Raw genomic sequence first — 17,837 nt, 5'->3', positions numbered from 1 at the left:
TAATCTTTTTATTGGACTAATTTTAATACATTTTGGCTAACTTTCGGAGAACAAAACCCCCTTCCTCAGGTCCGGATAGGATATTGTAACAACACTATACTGTATTGACCTGAGGAAGGATGTTTTGGCCTCTGAAAGCTAAATGTATTAGTCCAATAAAATGGTATTTTATTTTCTATATTTGTTTTATTTCTATTTGTTAATTTGTAAAGTGGTGATTGGTACTTGTTAGTTTTTTCAAATTTACATCTGCTGTCTTTATGTTTTGCACAGTACTAGGGGACATTTTCTGTTTCTGTGGTGTTGCATTGTATGCAGAGTCTGGCATCTTGGGGGTTCAGTTTAATTTTTGTCTAAATAGAAAGTTTATTATTGCTTATTCTATAGTGGATTAGGGTGTATCTGTGTTTGTGAAAAAGACATGGCTTTCGGTTGGCATTGACTGTGCAAGATGGACGATGTGTGTTATTCTGCCTGGTTTCGTTTTACAGTAGGTGAATTGATGTTCTAGTGCTCACTGTAGTGTTTAAGATGCTTTCCTTTTCCTTGTGTGACTTGTAGAAATTACTGCTTATGGTATGCTAGAATTGCTCTATAGGTCCTGAGTGTTTTGTATTCTCGGCATGCCTAGTACTAGATTTTGGAGGGGGGGGGGGGGGGGTTAAAAAATGACCGGCCCCGGGTGTCAACTACCCTAGGTACGCCACTGTACTTAACCCTCCATTGCCCCATGTAAGCCGCATTGAGCCTGCCATGAGTGGGAAAGCGCGGGGTACAAATGTAAAAAAAAAAATACCCCACCACCAAAGACAGATATAACTGTATTGTCTAATTTTTGTCCAAAAACTCTGTATTTAATGGCAAATCCAAAATGAGTGATAAAAAGAATTAACTTCTCGCCCACACTTAAGACAGAGAGGTCTGTGTGCCGCCCATATGATTTAATTGTAATTGAGTAAAATAAGCTCGGTGTCAGACTCTAAAATAGCATTCCTGCAGTCTTGCACAAGGCATGAGGCCTGGGATACTTTTCAAAATATTCCAGTTGGGCAAGAGAGTTAGACTTTTGTATTCTAATCCACAAGCTATTATCAGTGTTAATGGTATTCGCTCTAGTCCTTTTCCTAAACATAGAGGTACACGGAAAGGTTGTCCCCTATCATCAATTATTTTGTGCTCACTCTGGACTCTTACAGATATTAAAAATCATCCTAAGGTTCAAAAAGTGAGAATACACATTTCTATTTTTAAGATTTCAGCCTTTGCTGATGATCTGCTGGTGCACACCATTAATCCTCAAATATCTCTACCAGCTTTGATGGCAAGTTTTGTAGAATATGGTGCTTATTTGGGTTTTAAAATTAATTTCACAAAGTCATCAGCGTTAGCTTCTCAGGTGAATATTTGACAGACCTGGCAAGGTAATTTTTCACTCAAATGGGCGAATCACTCTTTTCAATATCTTGGAATACAACTTACCATTAACACTTCACAGCGCTATCGTTTAAATGTTCACAAGTTACTCCAATCCACCAAGGCCACACTACTGGGCTGGAGACACCTTCCCCTCAGTTTACATAGTAGAATTCAGTTATTCAGAATGACGGCGCTTCCATGCTGGTTGTATACACTACAGATGCTCCCATTGAAACTTTTGAAAAAGAAATTATTAACTCATTTTGATTTAGAGGCTTGAAACCACAGACACCTCTCAGATTGCTTTTAGGCTCCAGGCATGTGGGAGAGCTGGGACTGCCTGATATTAAAAAGGCTAAGGATTTGTTTGATTTTTTTCATTGGTTGAACTCTAGGGATGTGAATATTAAATTCACCATGCAATATTCTTTTGAACAATTAACATTCTTGGATGTAAAAATAACACAACAACATAATCAGTTTTACACTACGATTCATGTTAAGCCGACTGATCGAAACACTTTATTGCATTTTACCAGTAATCACCCTAGAAACACAAAAGAGAGCCTCCCGTTCTCTCAATTACTTAGGTATATAAGAATTTGCAATGACATAGTAACATAGTAACATAGTAGATGACGGCAGAAAAAGACCTGCACGGTCCATCCAGTCTGCCCAACAAGACAACTCATGTGTGCTACTTTTGTGTATACCCTACTTTGATTTGTACCTGTGCTCTTCAGGGCACAGACCGTATAAGTCTGCCCAGCACTAGCCCCGCCTCCCAACCACCGGCTCTGGCATAGACCGTATAAGTCTGCCCAGCACTATCCCCGACTCCCACCACCGGCTCTGGCACAGACCGTATAAGTCTGCCCAGCGCTATCCCTGCCTCCCAACCTCCAGTCCCGCCTCCCACGACTGGCTCTGGCATAGACCGTATAAGTCTGCCCCGCACTATCCCCGCCTCCCAACCTCCAGCCCCGCACTATCCCCGCCTCCCAACCTCCAGCCCCGCCTCTCACTACCGGCTCTGCAAGAAAGAATTTAAATGTAGAGCTAAAGAAGTAGTTCAAAAATTGAAGAACGAGGATATCCCAAATATGTTCTCAAACGTGCATATACTAGAGCAAAGAACAACCATAGGGAACAATTGTTAGTTCCGAAATACAAAAATCCCCAAGTAAATGAAGCAGAGTTGCAAACCTGTGTGCTTAGGTATTCGCAAGGCACTCAGGCGGTTACCAAAGTGATCAGACAACATTGGAGATTGATACAAGCCCACCCAGTGTTTCTAAATCACAAATTACGAATAGCTTATACCTGTGACAGGAATTTGAAAGAACTTTTGCAAGAACATGGAAAACCAGGTGAGAGGGGCAAAGGTCACACTTATTGTGGGAAATGTAGTTTTTGTTTGAATATGTTAACTACTCATCGATTTACGAATCCAATTGATAACAAATGCTATGAATTAAAGTTTAATACAACTTGTGAGTCTACTTATGTTGTGTATATTATGATATGTACCTGCCCTAAATTGTATGTAGGAAAAACTACTTGCCAACTCAAACAGCGGTTAACAGACCATAAACATAATTTAAAGGTGTCACGTATGGAAGCTCCTTTAGTTAGACACAGTATAGATAAGGCCCATAAATTTGAGGACTACAAATGTTTAGTGATAGATCATGTCCCAAAGTCTAGCCGGGGAGGAGATAGGGATAAGTTACTTATCCGTAAAGAACAAAGATGGATACATAGATTACAAGCTTTGAGTCCCACAGGGTTAAATACAAGAGTAGACTGGAAAGTTTTTTTCTAGTTGTTTTCTAGTCTTTTCCAGTCTAATTGATAACCTAGCTCTTTAAATAGTAAAGAGCATATGATTGGATAGACGTTGATGGCGTCATGATAAATAGCGTCCGCCATTTTGAAAGGCAGGACGCTGCATTTTTTCAGTACAGGAAGATCTCAAGTAAGTTTCCTAGCAGTTGGTGTATGATTTTCTCTACCCTCTTTGGGATAATAATAATCTGCTTGTTATATATTTTTAGAGATAGACGGTACTGCTCCTTAAGAAGCTGTTGGCGAAACGGGAGCTCGCTGTAGGGCGTGCCGGGAGTCCTGTATAAGAAAGCAGCAGAAGATAAGTGTACCTTTTAAGTAAAGTGACATTACTAAGGATTAAAAAGTTTTAAAAAATTATGCAGAGGTTTTTCGGCTAATGAGGATGCTCGTGGTAGGCAAAACTTTGCAGAGTAAAGTAATCAAAGTGCCGCCAAACGAGTCAGTGAGCCTATAAATTTAAAAGATTGGCTCACTGAGCGTCTGAAGCCTTTTCCTCTGTAGCAAGAAAATAGCGGGAAATTGTCTTGCTTTTTGATGATATTTTGATGAAAAGGGTGAGCAAGCTCCATATTGAGTATTAATTTAGACGTTTATCTATGCAATTTGTCTGCAGTGCACCCAAATCACAAAGGGGCGTGTCAGGGCATTTTGGGGTGGGATTAGGGTGGGCTTAGGGCGTTCCTAACACTTTGACATTTTATAGCAATAATGGAACAAAATGAAAACATTTAAGGCTAAAACATCAACGTTTTGATCTACACCTGTTTTTAGAATGAATAAGGCATAAAAAGGTGACCTAAATGACCAGATGACCACTGCAGGGAATCATGGATGACCCCCCCGCTTACTTCACCAGTGGTCCCTGACCCCCTCCCACCCCCTAAAGATGTGAATAAAACTAGTATTTACCAGCCTCTAAGAAAGTTTCAGATCTTATAACTAGTTCTATTAAAGTAGCAAGCAGGTTCCTGGAGTAGAGTAGTGATTGTTACAGTGCACTGTAGAGAAGGGGACCCAGGACCATATCTCACTTTACCTGTCACACTTGTGGTGGAAAGTGTGAACCCTCCAAAACTGATCAAAAACCTACTGTACCACATACGGGTGAACCCTTCACCCATTAAGGGCTATTGCAGTGTTGTACAGTTGGGAGTGGTGAGTTTTGGAGGGCTCACCAGACAAGATAAGGGAGTAATGTTGAGATGTGTACCTGGGAGCTTTTATATGAAGTCCACAGCACCGCTTCCTAGGGTGTCCAATTGCTCTCCTGGGATGTCTGTGTGGCCAGTCTACTAAGATTGATGGTTCCTCCTATATCCCAATGGTTTGATTTTCTGCGTTTTGCACTCGGACAAAAATGTCACCAGGAGATAAATTCTCTATTTCATGCTTTCTGGATCTGTCCAAAAATTCACTCCTTTTGGAGATCTATTGTAGATTACTTGGAACAGGTGTTGCGCTCTTCTATATCAATTTCTCAGCTGGGATTTACTTTGGATCGTTATGATGTTTTTGCTCTGCAGAGCAGGGGTGGTCGCCAGCTCATCCAGAAAGCAGAAATGGTAAAAACGTTATTCTAGGAGTATGGACTGTACCTGACGCACCTTCTTATTGGGCACGGCACAACAAATTTCACAGCTTGATGCTGATGGAAAAAAATGGGGCTAGGACATTCCCAAAGTGCAAGAAGGTTTTTTCTATCCATATGGGAAGCCTATATACAGACCTTATCACCCAGAGCCCAAAGCAGGGTTCTTAATTCATTTTAAGGAGCCTGGGAACCCTGATTTGGTATATGTTTGTTTGTTTTTTTCTTCTCTCTTTTCTTTCTGATCCTTATTGTGGTACCTTTCAGAGGGTCATAAAAGCCAAGGCCATCTGATACAGTGGATGATATCTTTAATTTTCTTGGGGTTTGGAATAGAATTGTTACGGTTGGTTTGACAGGTATATAGGGTTGGATTAGGGAGTTAAAATATACAACTATATATAATTTATATAACTATATATAATGTATATACTCTCATATCACCCCTCTCCTCAAGTCGCTTCACTGGCTCCCGATCCGTTACCGTATACAGTTCAAGCTTCTCCTATTGACCTTCAAGTGCACTCAATCTGCAGCCCCCCATTACCTCTCTACCCTCCTCTCCCCGTATGTTCCCACCCGTAACCTCCGCTCTCAGGACAAATCACTCCTATCTGTACCCTTCTCCACCACCGCTAACTCCAGACTCCACCCCTTCTGCCTCGCATCACCTTATGCCTGGAACAGACTTCCTGAGCCCATACGCCATGCGCCCTCCCTGCCCATTTTCAAGTCCTTACTCAAAGCCCATCTCTTCTCCCTTGCTTTTGGCGCCTAACCACCTTCCCCATTCATGATACCTACACTGACTACATAGTTCGTAACCTTTAGATTGTAAGCTCTCCTGAGCAGGGAATGTCCTTCCCCATGTTTAAACTTGTACAGCGCTGCGTAACCCCGGCAGCGCTATAGAAATGCTAAGTAGTAGTAGTAGTAGAAGTAGTATATAAAATATATAACTAAATATAATTTTTAATTTTTAATGTGTAATTTTAATTTGTTTTATTTGACTTGATATACTGATATTGTAAACCGTTCTGTTTTGCTATTGCAATAAGTAACGGTATAGTAAATAAATAAACGATAAACATAAAATGGGGATGACTGTTAACTGTTCTTTCATGTTTCTCAGTTTGTAACATGTTTGGTCATCAACAAAAATGATTTCAAACTACTATTGCACCTATTTGAGAACTGAAACTCAAGGACCTATCACAATAAATCCCCAAGGTTTTAATTTCATCTAATAAAAGCAAAACAATTCCTTGTATTTTAGGCATAACCTGAAACAGTTTATTCTGGTGTGATAACCACACTGGAAAAGATTTCTTCACATTTAACACTAAATCATGGGAACAATTCTCCAATTTCTCATTCAAATCCTTTACTGTATCCTCCTGATTTTCTTAAAAAAAAAAAAAAAAACAACAACAACTGGATATTGTCAGCAAACAGATGAAACTCCAAGTTCCAACCCTCAAGAACTGTAGCCAAGGGTGCCAGATATAAATTAAATAATAATGGCGATAACGATGACCGTTGAAGAACTCCTCTAACCAACTTTTTTTCCACAGACATATTCTCCTCCCATTTAATAGACTGACAGAGATCATTTAAATATGAATTAAGCCAAGTTAGAACTGTAGTCCCCAACCCCACTTCCTTAAAACAAGCAAGCAACTTGCTATGCGATACTGTGTCAAAGGCCGAAGTCAGATCCAACTGAATTCATAATGCATCAAACCCTTGACCAGCCTTTACTAAAATGCTGTCAATGATATTCACCAATACAGATTCTGTACTGTGAAGCTGACTATATCCTGACTGTCAACTATGCAACAACTGGTTCCTATTCACATGATCAGATAATTGCTCCAGTACAAAAGACACATAAATAATTCCTGCTGACTTCCCTGTTTTTAATATGTCACTGAACACTTTCAGTGAGAGGCAATACACTGTCCTTCAGTCCAACAGCAGTCAACTGAAAATCTGTCTGCTTCAGTTCTCGTCCCTAATGCCATTATCATCTATGGTGTAGTACCAGAATACATGATAGACCTAATAGATCTACCAACCACAAACAGAATCCGATCATCACGATCATACCTAAACCTACATTATCCAAATTGTAAAGGACTAAAATACAAAACAACTTATGCATCCAGCTTCTCCTCCATAAGCGCACAACTATGGAACGGACTCCCAAATGCTGTGAGAACAATCCATGACCACTTAAACTTCAGGAAATCACTCAAAACTCTACCTCTTCAAAAAGGCCTATCCCACCGATCCAACATAAATCCCAGCACCCAGCAACACAGCATAACTAATGATCGTACTGGACAATTTATAATCTTCACTTCCTTCGACCCCTTGATGCCTGATCTACACCTACCTCATCTGACCACAATATAACTTTGTATCTGTTATCAACCGAATTGGCAACAGCCTCTACGGTACTATGTAAGCCACTATGAGCCTGCAAATAGGTGGGAAAATGTGGGGTACAAATGTAATAAATAAATAAATAATTTACTGCCTGATGTTGGTTATTTCAAATCCATTGAAAACTGAACCTTTTTACAACTGGTTGAGTGAGCTCCCTCTGCCTCCACCATCCTCCAATTTAAAATTCAGTGCCACAGAAAGCAAGGACTCACCGACTTATCTAGTAGCTTCTTCTGAATCAATTTCAACATGGTCTGCAAATACAGAAAGGAGACAACTGAGAACAACATTCTGGGTTTATTTCCCCAACTCCCCAGGCTGCTGCCCATCTCCAAACTCACCATGACAAATCCCATCTTGCCCACAGCCTCCTTGTGATCGTTGTCCACCTGGCAGACAAGAGCGTTACAGAGGTGCACAGCAATGCGCTGGATGGACTCATCCTGGCGGGAAAGGTTCAGGATGTTCAGCAGCAGCTCGTTCACACGCCGATACTGGAACTCTAGCTCTTCTGGGACACTGAAGTTACACAACGTGAGGCAACAATTCCGCTGCACCTGGGCAGTATAGTACAGTACAATGAGTTAATTCTGCTGTACTTGAGCAATAAGGTACAATGAGCTCTGGAACATACTATGGCTGCACATTAATCATGGTTAAACCCTCCCTCCCCGGACCACCAATGGCTCTCTTCCCTTCCCCTACCCAACCTTGGTCTACTTTTTAACTATTTTCAGGAAGTCTATGGACTTGCAGCAGTGGTAGCCCTACTGAAAAGTTGCCTGTGGCCTGCACCGATTCTTCCCTCTGACCGTCCCAAACAGGAAGTAAGTCAGAAGGGGGTGGGACAGGTCAGAGGGAAGGCAAAGAAAGCAAATAGAATTTAGGTATTATTAGGAAAGGAATGGAACAATAAAAATGGGATATAACGCCTTTGTTTTGTTTCACTGTGCGACCACACCTTGAATACTGTGTGCAATTCTGGTCACCACATCTCAAAAAAGATATAGTGGAATTAGAAAAGGTACAAAAAAGGGCAATGAAAATGATAAATGGGATGGGACGACTTCCCTATGAGGAAAGGCTGAAACGGCTAGGGCTCTTCAGCTTGAAGAAAAGATGGCAGACAGGAGATATGATAGAAGTATATAAAATAATGAGTGGACTGGAACAGGTAGATCTGAATTGCTTGTTTACTCTTTCCAAAAATACTAGGACTAGGGGGCATGCAATGAAGTTACAAAATAGTAAATTTAAAAAGAATCAGAGAAAATATTTCTTATTCAACGTGTAAACTCTGGAATTCGTTGCCAGAGAATGTGGTAAAAGCAGTTAGCGGGGCATAAAAAGGTTTGGATAGCTTCCTAAAAGAAAAGTTCATAAACCATTATTAAAATGGACTTGGGAATATCCACTGATTATTTCTAGGATAAGCAGCATAAAATGTATTGTACTGTTTTGGGATCTTGCCAGGTACTGGTGACCTGGATTGGCCACTGTTCAAAACAGAATACTGGGCTTGATGGACCTTCAGTCTTTCCCAGTATGGCAACACCTTATGTACTTATATGTACTTTATGACAGGTCACAGGCAGCTTTTCAGAAGATCTGCCACTGCTGCAGGGTCGAAGGCCTCCAGAAAAAAATTGAAAAGGTAATCCAGGTAGGCAGGAGGGGGAGAGAGCTGCCGGTGGTCTGGGGAGGGAGGGAAGGAGGACCTCGGGTTGCAGTGGAGGGAGAGAAGGAAATTAAGAGAGAACCTTGGGTGTCTGGGGCAGGGAGAGAGAACCTTGGGTGGCCAGGGAGGGAGAGAGGACCTCAGGTGGCCAGGGAGGGGGAGGGAAGGAAGGGAGAACATTTCAGGTGGCTGGAGGGGGGAGGAAGAGAGAACCTCAGGTGGCCCCGGTGGGGGGGGGGGGGGGGGGGGGGAGGGAAGGAAAGAAACCTTGGGTGGCGGGAGAGGAGAGAACCTCAGGTGGCCCGGGGGGGGGGGGGGGGGGGGGAAGGAAAGAACCTTGGGTGGCGGCGGAGAGAGAGAACCTCAGGTGGCCCGGGGGGGGGGGGGGGGGGGAAGGAAAGAACCTTGGGTGGCGGGAGGAGAGAGGGAGAGAGAAGAACCTTGAGTGGCTGGGGGGGAGAGGAAAGAGAGAAAAGAACCTCAGGTGGCTGGGGGGAGGGAGGGAGAAAGAGAAGAACCTAGGGTGGCTGGGGGGGAGGGAGGGAAACCTCAGGTGGCCGAGAGGGGGCGAAGGAAGGGAACAGAGAACCTCAGGAGGCCAGGGGGAAGGAACGGAGAGATAAATATACTTGGAGGGAGGGAGGGGAAGAGAGAACCTCGGGGGGGGGGGGGGGGGGAGAAAAAAAAAACCTTGGGGGGCGGGGGAGAGGTAATAGAAGAGAGAACCTCAGGAGGCTGGGGCGCGGGAGGGATGGAGAGATAAAACCTTGGGGGGGGGGAGAGAGAACCTCAGGGGGATAGAGATAACCTTGGGTAGCTGGGGGGGGAGGGACAGAGAACCATGGGCAGAGCTAAAAGGAGGAGGGAGAGATGCTGGACTGGCATGGGGGAAGGGGGAAGAAAAAGGGAGAAGGATGAAGGGAGAAGAGAGAGGGAGAGACATTGGGCTCAGAGAGAGATAACTGACCTGGAATGGAGAGGGTGGAGGAAAGAAAAAGAGAGAGGTGTTGGACTTCGGGGGGGGGGGGGGGGAGAGAGAGAGATAACGGAGGAAGGGAGAGAGAGTTGGACCTAAAGATGGGAGATGCTAGTCCTTTAATCACTCAAATAGTATTAAACTGCTAGAGTCCAAATCGCCTCTACCATAGGTAAAATATATTCTTTTATGTTACGCAGATCTCAGTAGTACTTTAAGATGATATGGAATTCCCTACTTTAATCTTTAACTAAGAAATCCCCTAACATCTAGCCAGTGCTCCTCATCTTGCCAACCAGCGTTAAACAATTCCACATCATCTTAAATTACAATTGTAAATAATAGCAGAAGTATCAAGTTTTTATACAGGTATAGAGAGACTTACTGTCTTATTTATTTCTGTAGAGGGTATGTCCTTGAAACAGCTTTAAGCGAAACATGCAGCACGTCGGACTGCTGTCCATAAGCTGACAAAGCTAAGTTCATTATTATCATTTTCAAAAAAGATATTCAATTCTTAACTACAATATACTAGTTGTAAAGGTAAAGGAACAGTATAGTTTATAAGAAGACCAATGACAAACTGAGTGCTTAATTCTCATGGCAGAATAAGTGAGGCTTGAATTGCACTACAGAGGTTTGATTAACAAAATATATTTTGCCTATGACAGAGGCGATTTGGACTCTAGCACTTTAATACTGTTTGTGTGTTATCATTACTAGAGTTGGGGAGAGAAAAAAGTGTCAGATGAGTGAAAGTTTAACTGGGCTTTTAATCACTGGCACAGCCACAGGGGAGGGGAGGGGCCTTGGAGACCTGAACCCCCTCCTTTGGGTTCAGGCCCCCTCCAAAGCTGTTCAATGGCTGGTGGGATAGCTCAAGCTCCTCCAGCCAAATAAATCTGCTGCCTAAGTCACCCCCTTCCTGGTCGTACTGCCTCAGGAGCAAGAAAGTCAGTGGGGTTCCTCCAGCCACCAATGACTGCACTCCTCAAGCATGTTCAGTTTGCATATGAACTGAACATGTTCAGAGAGTGCCAGCATAGGCAGCTGGAAGCACCCCGCTGACTTCTTCGCTCCTGAGGCAGCAAAAGGAGGAAGAGGGCCACTTTTGGCAGTGGATTTCTTTGACTGTCAGCAAAGGTATGATATCTAATGTGTGTAAGGGGACAAAGGACAGACAAAATTCCCTAACATACAATACAGGTAGACCTCCACATGCATAGGTACGGAGGAGTCTTGGGTATTCTGGTACTGGGTCAGATCAAGGGTCCATTGAGTCGGGCATCCTGGCCCAGAAAGTACCCAAAGGGTCATTACAAAATATGTGGCCAATTCCAAAGAATAGATCTGCTCTTTAATGCTCACTCCCACAAAAAGTGCTGGCTTTCCTCAGTTTTACCTAATAATTGTTTATGGATATTAAACGTATGACGCACCACTGCACCTAGGAAACAGCTGTTGGCCCATTTGCTGCCCTGCTCCCTTCCTCTGATGTTTCCCTGCCTCCTCCCACTGATGCTTCCCCTTCTGAGGCTGTGTGATCTGAGCCCTGATTGCAAACAAGGCAGACCGGGCTCAACATGCCACTAATGCACCAGCTTCATAAGTACATAAGTACATATAGGTAATAAAGTAGTGCCATACTGGGAAAGACCAAAGGTCCATCTAGCCCAGCATCCCTGTCACCGACAGTGGGCCAATCCAGGTCAGGGCACCTGGCACGCTCCCCAAACGTAAAAACATTCCAGACAAGTTATACCTAAAAATGCGGAATTTTTCCATTTAATAGCGGTCTATGGACTTGTCCTTTAGGAATCTATCTAACCCCTTTTTAAACTCCGTCAAGCTAACCGCCCGTACCACGTTCTCCGGCAACGAATTCCAGAGTCTAATTACACGTTGGGTGAAGAAAATTTTCTCCGATTCGTTTTAAATTTACCACACTGTAGCTTCAACTCAATCGCCCTCTAGTCCTAGTATTTTGGATAGCGTGAACAGTCGCTTCACATCCACCCGATCCATTCCACTCATTATTTTATACACTTTTATCATATCTCACCTCAGCCGTCTCTTCTCCAAGCTGAAAAGCCCTAGCTTCTCAGCCTCTCTTCGTAGGAAAGTCGTCCCATCCCCACTATCATTTTCGTCTGCCCTTGCGCTGTACCTTTTCCCAAATTCTACTATATCTTTTTGAGATACGGAGACCAGTACTGAACACAATACTCCAGGTGCCGGTCGCACCATGGAGCGATACAACGAGCATTATAACATCCGCACACCTGACTCCATACCCTTCCTAATAACACCCAACATTCTATTCGCTTTCCTAGCCGCAGCAGCACACTGAGCAGAAGGTTTCAGCGTATCATCGACGACGACACCCAGATCCCTTTCTTGATCCGTAACTCCTAACGCGGAACCTTGCAAGACGAAGCTATAATTCGGGTTCCTCTTACCCACATGCATCACTTTGCACTTGTCAACATTGAACTTCATCTGCCACTTGCACGCCCATTCTCCCAGTCTCGCAAGGTCCTCCTGTAATCGTTCACATTCCTCCATGCACCTTCACAATACTTTGCACTCTTTCATGCACCAACATCTGGCCTCCTTGACCTGGCATACTGGCGATCATGACCTCTGCTGTGGGGATTCCCAAACAGCTGTTTGCTCCACAGCCAGCTGCTCTGACTCTTTCCCTCTTCTCTTTGCTCTGCTTCTTTTTCTTCTCCTTTTTATTTTTTAATTATAAAAAAAACAAACAAACATTACAAATACTTCTGGCAATACTGAGGCCGAAAAGGAGAGGGAGAGTCATAGAGAAGATAAGAAAAAAGGAAGGAAGAGAAGAGTTAGAAGGACTCCCCCCCCCCGACCCCCACGGACCCGAAGGACTAGGGCATCTGCAGGCTACACTATCAGGTGGATAGTCCTGCCCGTGTTCCAAGCCCAACAAATGCTCATCAGCCTACCCTGGGAATCCCAGAGCTATAGCCCCCCATCCCTTTCAACCAAGGGCATACCCATAGGTAGAGCCCTGGAAGATGAATCAACAAAGTCCTGATGAACCAATCCAGGTGATACCACCATCCGTTGGCTAGTCTAGGGCTGCATCATTCAAATACAGTGTGGATGTCATCACTGGAATGCTGTGCACTGTGTCTCCATCTGTTGACTGTGAAGCAGAAACTCAGACACTGATCTAGCAGGAAGGAATAATTTTTTTTACCACATATCCACATATAACATATTGACTGACCAGTAGTTGAAGGAAAGGGAAAGGGGTAGGATTTGATATACCGCCTGTGATTACTATCAAAGCAGTTTACATATTATATACAGGTACTTATTTTGTACATGAGGCAATGGAGGGTTAAGTGAGTTGCCCAGAGTCACAAGGAGCTACAGTGGGAATCAACCCCGGTTCTCCTGGTTCTCAGGCCACTGCACTAACCATTAGGCTACTCCTGTGAAGGACCTTAAAGACTCTCAAGTGAACAATGTCGACAAGTGCAAAGTGATACCCATAGAAAAAAATAATCCTAGGTATAGGTACACAATGCTGGGTTACATACTAGGAGTCACTGCTCAAGAAAGGAGTCTCGGAGTCTCATTCTCAGCTTAGTGTGCGGTACCACTCAAAAAAACATATAATTATTTGGACAGCAATTAGAAAACTGAGAATATCATAATGCATCTCTATATCTGAGCACAGCATTCAGAAGCTGATGATCAATTTCCCCACTCTGTTCCGAACAGAACTGTAAAATTAGTGTTGGAACAGCGCAGGGAAATAATGCTGCTATGATCAATGCTAATAGCGTGCAAATTTATGCACGCTATTAGCGCTGATCATTGGTGTACTTTTGCGGAAGGCACAATCCTCCTGCAGAAGTTGGTTAACAGGTCCGGGTTGTTAAAATAAAAAAAGAATCCCGAATTTGTCAAACATAGCCCAACAGAATGGCATGGAGGTTCGGTGGACCTCCAGACCCCCCCTCCCCCTTACCCCCCCCCCCCCAAGTGTCTCCCAAGCCCCCCTTCCCCCGTATCTTGAAACAGGAGAAGGAAGTAGCCCTCTGTCCCCTCTGCAAGCGTCACCTAGAAATGGCAGAACCCCGCCCAGTGCATCCTGGGATGCACTGGGTAGGGCTTCACTACCATATAAGGGCACTTGGTTTGGTGGGTAGGAGAGTAGGGTGTAAGTGGTAAGGGGCTCTGGAGGTCCACCGGACTTCCAGCTCCTTTGTGTTTGGGGGGGGGGGGGAATGCAACCATGCCAATGCATGCTGAACAGGGTCTCCCAATTCCTCCCCAATGCTATGGCAAAACTTAATGCCAGTTCTGAGCTGGAGTAGGGTTTGCCATGAGAGCACCATCCTTGTTTGGCGTGCTTCTCTAAGCATTGGGGAGGAATATTAATTCCCCTGTTTAGCATGCATTTGCATGCTACTTGCGCTCACTGTTGCACACACTCACCGGCTCTGATCCTAGGGCACAGGCAAACGTGGGTGCTAGTCTGTCATTAATAGCTCTAGCACCTATGTTTGCCTTTGATCATCGGTCCATCAGTTCTGTTCACCCTATCCTCCCCCCCCCCCCCAAAAAAAAAAAACAAAGATATGGAGGAAATAAAAAGAGTACAGAGAAGGATAGCCAAAATGATAAAGGGGATGGAAAGGCTAAACAGATTAGCGTTCTTCAGTTTGAAAAAAGAAATAATGGATAGGAGATGTGATTGTTTTTTATAAAATAATGTGCAAGGTGGAGCAGGTAAATAGTAAATGCTGATATACCCTTTCAATTACTACTAGGATGAGGAGACATTCCATTGAAGAAAGTGTATTTTCACTCAAAGTGCAACCAAACTGTGGAATTTGTTACCAGAGTTTCAGATCAATGCATTAGCACAACTGGGCTTATGAAAATCTTTTCATTACACAAATCAGAACAACATCACAATACTAACAATAGAGAATCACAAAAGATTCGTATTACAGCATAAAATTCCCCTCCTCCCATTCCTAAGTGAAATTGTGACATAACCCAGCACCTAATGTTCCTTTACAAAAATACCAACAAATATGCTTGGACCTGAGAAAAATATGCCCTTTGTATGGTGTGGAAATGACACCCTCTTAGCAAAGCACTTTGAATCAATGTGGGGATCTGTTTCAATGAATGAAGAATCTTTGGTACCCAAATTTGTAGACCATGTTCTAGCTAAAGAATCAAAATTCTGAAGTGGAATGATTTCATTCAGCACCTTATGTAAAATAGGCACCAATATAGGATCTGGACACACTGTAACAAAGCAGATCAGCAACAGATGTTTCTCCTGTGTTGAGCAATATTCTGGTATATGGTACTAATAAAGTTTTTAAACATCTATTGCTGATCTGCTGTTTTGTTTTCCATGTTGGAGTTTGTGGATCACTTGCCTTGTTTCTTGGGACACTGTAACAAAAAAATATCATATACCTTTTTTGTAGCCTCCCAAAAGAAAGTGTCCTTCTGAAGTGTCTGTACATAATGGGCTAATTGGTGGTAAGCAAACCTATCCATGTTCTGAACTTGAAATAGCCGTTGTATAGTTTCAAAACACAGATGACTCCCATTGGCTCCAAGTACCGGATTCCAAGTACTGGAAGCACCTTCCTGCCCATCTTTTGAATACAGCATTACCTAACCCAGAAGAAATATCCAAATTTCCTACTGTTGGAAGCAAATCACATTCTCTCCCATCCTGCTTCCACAAAGTCAACAGAGTCTTCCAGGCTCTTTTCATAAGGGTCAATAAAATGAGGCAATCTAGCACGTTTAGCTTGCAGTACATAGTTTAGGTGGAGTGGCTTAAACAAATCTTGCTCATTCTAAAGGAGTATAATCATCTAATTCTAAGAACCAGTCTTTAACATGTCTCAGGGCACAAAGCGAATGCTACATACCTGTAGAAGGTATTCTCCGAGGACAGCAGGCTGATTGTTCTCACTGATGGGTGACGTCCACGGCAGCCCCTCCAATCGGAAACTTCACTAGCAAAGTCCTTTGCTAGTCCTCGCGCGCCCATGCGCACCGCGCATGCGCGGCCATCTTCCCACCCGAACCGGCTCGTGTTCGTCAGTCCCATATGTAGCAAGACAAAGACAAGGGAAGACACAACTCCAAAGGGGAGGCGGGCGGGTTTGTGAGAACAATCAGCCTGCTGTCCTCGGAGAATACCTTCTACAGGTATGTAGCATTCGCTTTCCTCCGAGGACAAGCAGGCTGCTTGTTCTCACTGATGGGGTATCCCTAGCCCCCAGGCTCACTCAAAACAACAAACATGGTCAATTGGGCCTCGCAACGGCGAGGACATAACTGAGATTGACCTAACAGTTTTTCCAACTTACTGAGAGTGTAGCCTGGAACAGAACATGGGCCTAGGGGGGTGGAGTTGGATCCTAAACCCCGAACAGATTCTGAAGCACTGACTGCCCGAACCGACTGTCGCGTCGGGTATCCTGCTGCAGGCAGTAATGAGATGTGAATGTGTGACAGATGACCACGTCGCAGCTTGCAAATCTCTTCAATAGTGGCTGACTTCAAGTGGGCTACCGACGCTGCCATGGCTCTAACATTATGAGCCGTGACATGACCCTCAAGAGCCATCCCAGCCTGGGCGTAAGTGAAGGAAATGCAATCTGCTAGCCAACTGGATATGGTGCGTTTCCCCACAGCCACTCCTCTCCTGTTGGGATCAAAAGAAACAAACAATTGGGCGGACTGTCTGTTGGGCTGTGTCCGCTCCAGATAGAAGGCCAATGCTCTTTTGCAGTCCAATGTGTGCAGCTGACGTTCAGCAGGGCAGGAATGAGGACGGAGAAAGAATGTTGGCAAGACAATTGACCTGGTTCAGATGGAACTCCGACACAACCTTTGGCAAGAACTTAGGGTGAGTGCGGAGGACTACTTCTGTTATGATGAAATTTGGTGTAAGGGGCCTGGGCTACCAGGGCCTGAAGCTCACTGACTCTACGAGCTGAAGTAACTGCCACCAAGAAAATGACCTTCCAGGTCAAGTACTTCAGATGGCAGGAGTTCAGTGGCTCAAAAGCAGGTTTCATCAGCTGGGTGAGAACGACATTGAGATCCCATGACACTGTAGGAGGTTTGACAGGGGGCTTTGACAAAAGCAAACCTCTCATGAAGCGAACAACTAAAGGCTGTCCTTAGATCGGCTTACCTTCCACACGGTAATGGTATGCACTGATTGCACTAAGTTGAACCCTTACAGAGTTGGTCTTGAGACCAGACTCAGACAAGTGCAGAAGGTACTCAAGCAGGGTCTGTGTAGGACAAGAGCGAGGATCTAGGGCCTTGCTGTCACACCAGACGGCAAACCTCCTCCATAGAAAGAAGTAACTCTCTTAGTGGGAATCTTTCCCTGGAAGCAAGCAAGTTGCGGAGACACCCTCTGACAGATCCAAAGAGGCAAAGTCTACGCTCTCAACTCCAGGCCGTGAGAGCCAGAGACCGGAGGTTGGGATGCAGAAGCGCCCCTTCGTCCTGTGTGATGAGGGTCGGAAACACTCCAATCTCCACGGTTCTTCGGAGGACAACTCCCAGAAGAAGAGGGAACCAGATCTGACGCGGCCAAAAAGGAGCAATCAGAATCATGGTGCCTCGGTCCTGCTTGAGTTTCAACAAAGTCTTCCCCACCAGAGGTATGGGAGGATAAGCATACAGCAGACCCTCCCCCCAGTCCAGGAGGAAGGCATCCGATGCCAGTCTGCCATGGGCCTGAAGCCTGGAACAGAACTGAGGGACTTTGGTTGGCTCGAGATGCAAAGAGATCTACCAATGGGTGCCCACACCTGGAAGATCTGGCGCAC

At 44.3% G+C, this 17,837-nt stretch overlaps 1 protein-coding gene across 2 annotated transcripts in view; it reads right to left on the bottom strand.

The window, feature by feature from the left end:
- Positions 1–17,837, bottom strand: part of ZER1 (zyg-11 related cell cycle regulator) — a 166,069-nt gene that overhangs the window by 72,178 nt on the left and 76,054 nt on the right. For both annotated transcript variants that reach the window (XM_030207904.1, XM_030207903.1), the window contains exons 9-10: positions 7,648–7,863; positions 7,519–7,560 (exon numbers count right to left, since the gene is read on the bottom strand). In XM_030207904.1, coding sequence (XP_030063764.1) covers positions 7,519–7,560; positions 7,648–7,863 — 258 coding nt within the window. The remainder of the gene's footprint in view (positions 1–7,518; positions 7,561–7,647; positions 7,864–17,837) is intronic.

The sequence above is a fragment of the Microcaecilia unicolor genome, chromosome 6 (genome assembly GCF_901765095.1).
Source record: "Microcaecilia unicolor chromosome 6, aMicUni1.1, whole genome shotgun sequence".
NCBI classification, from domain to species: Eukaryota; Metazoa; Chordata; class Amphibia; order Gymnophiona; family Siphonopidae; genus Microcaecilia; species Microcaecilia unicolor.
This window is presented reverse-complemented; position numbering and strand designations above follow the sequence as displayed.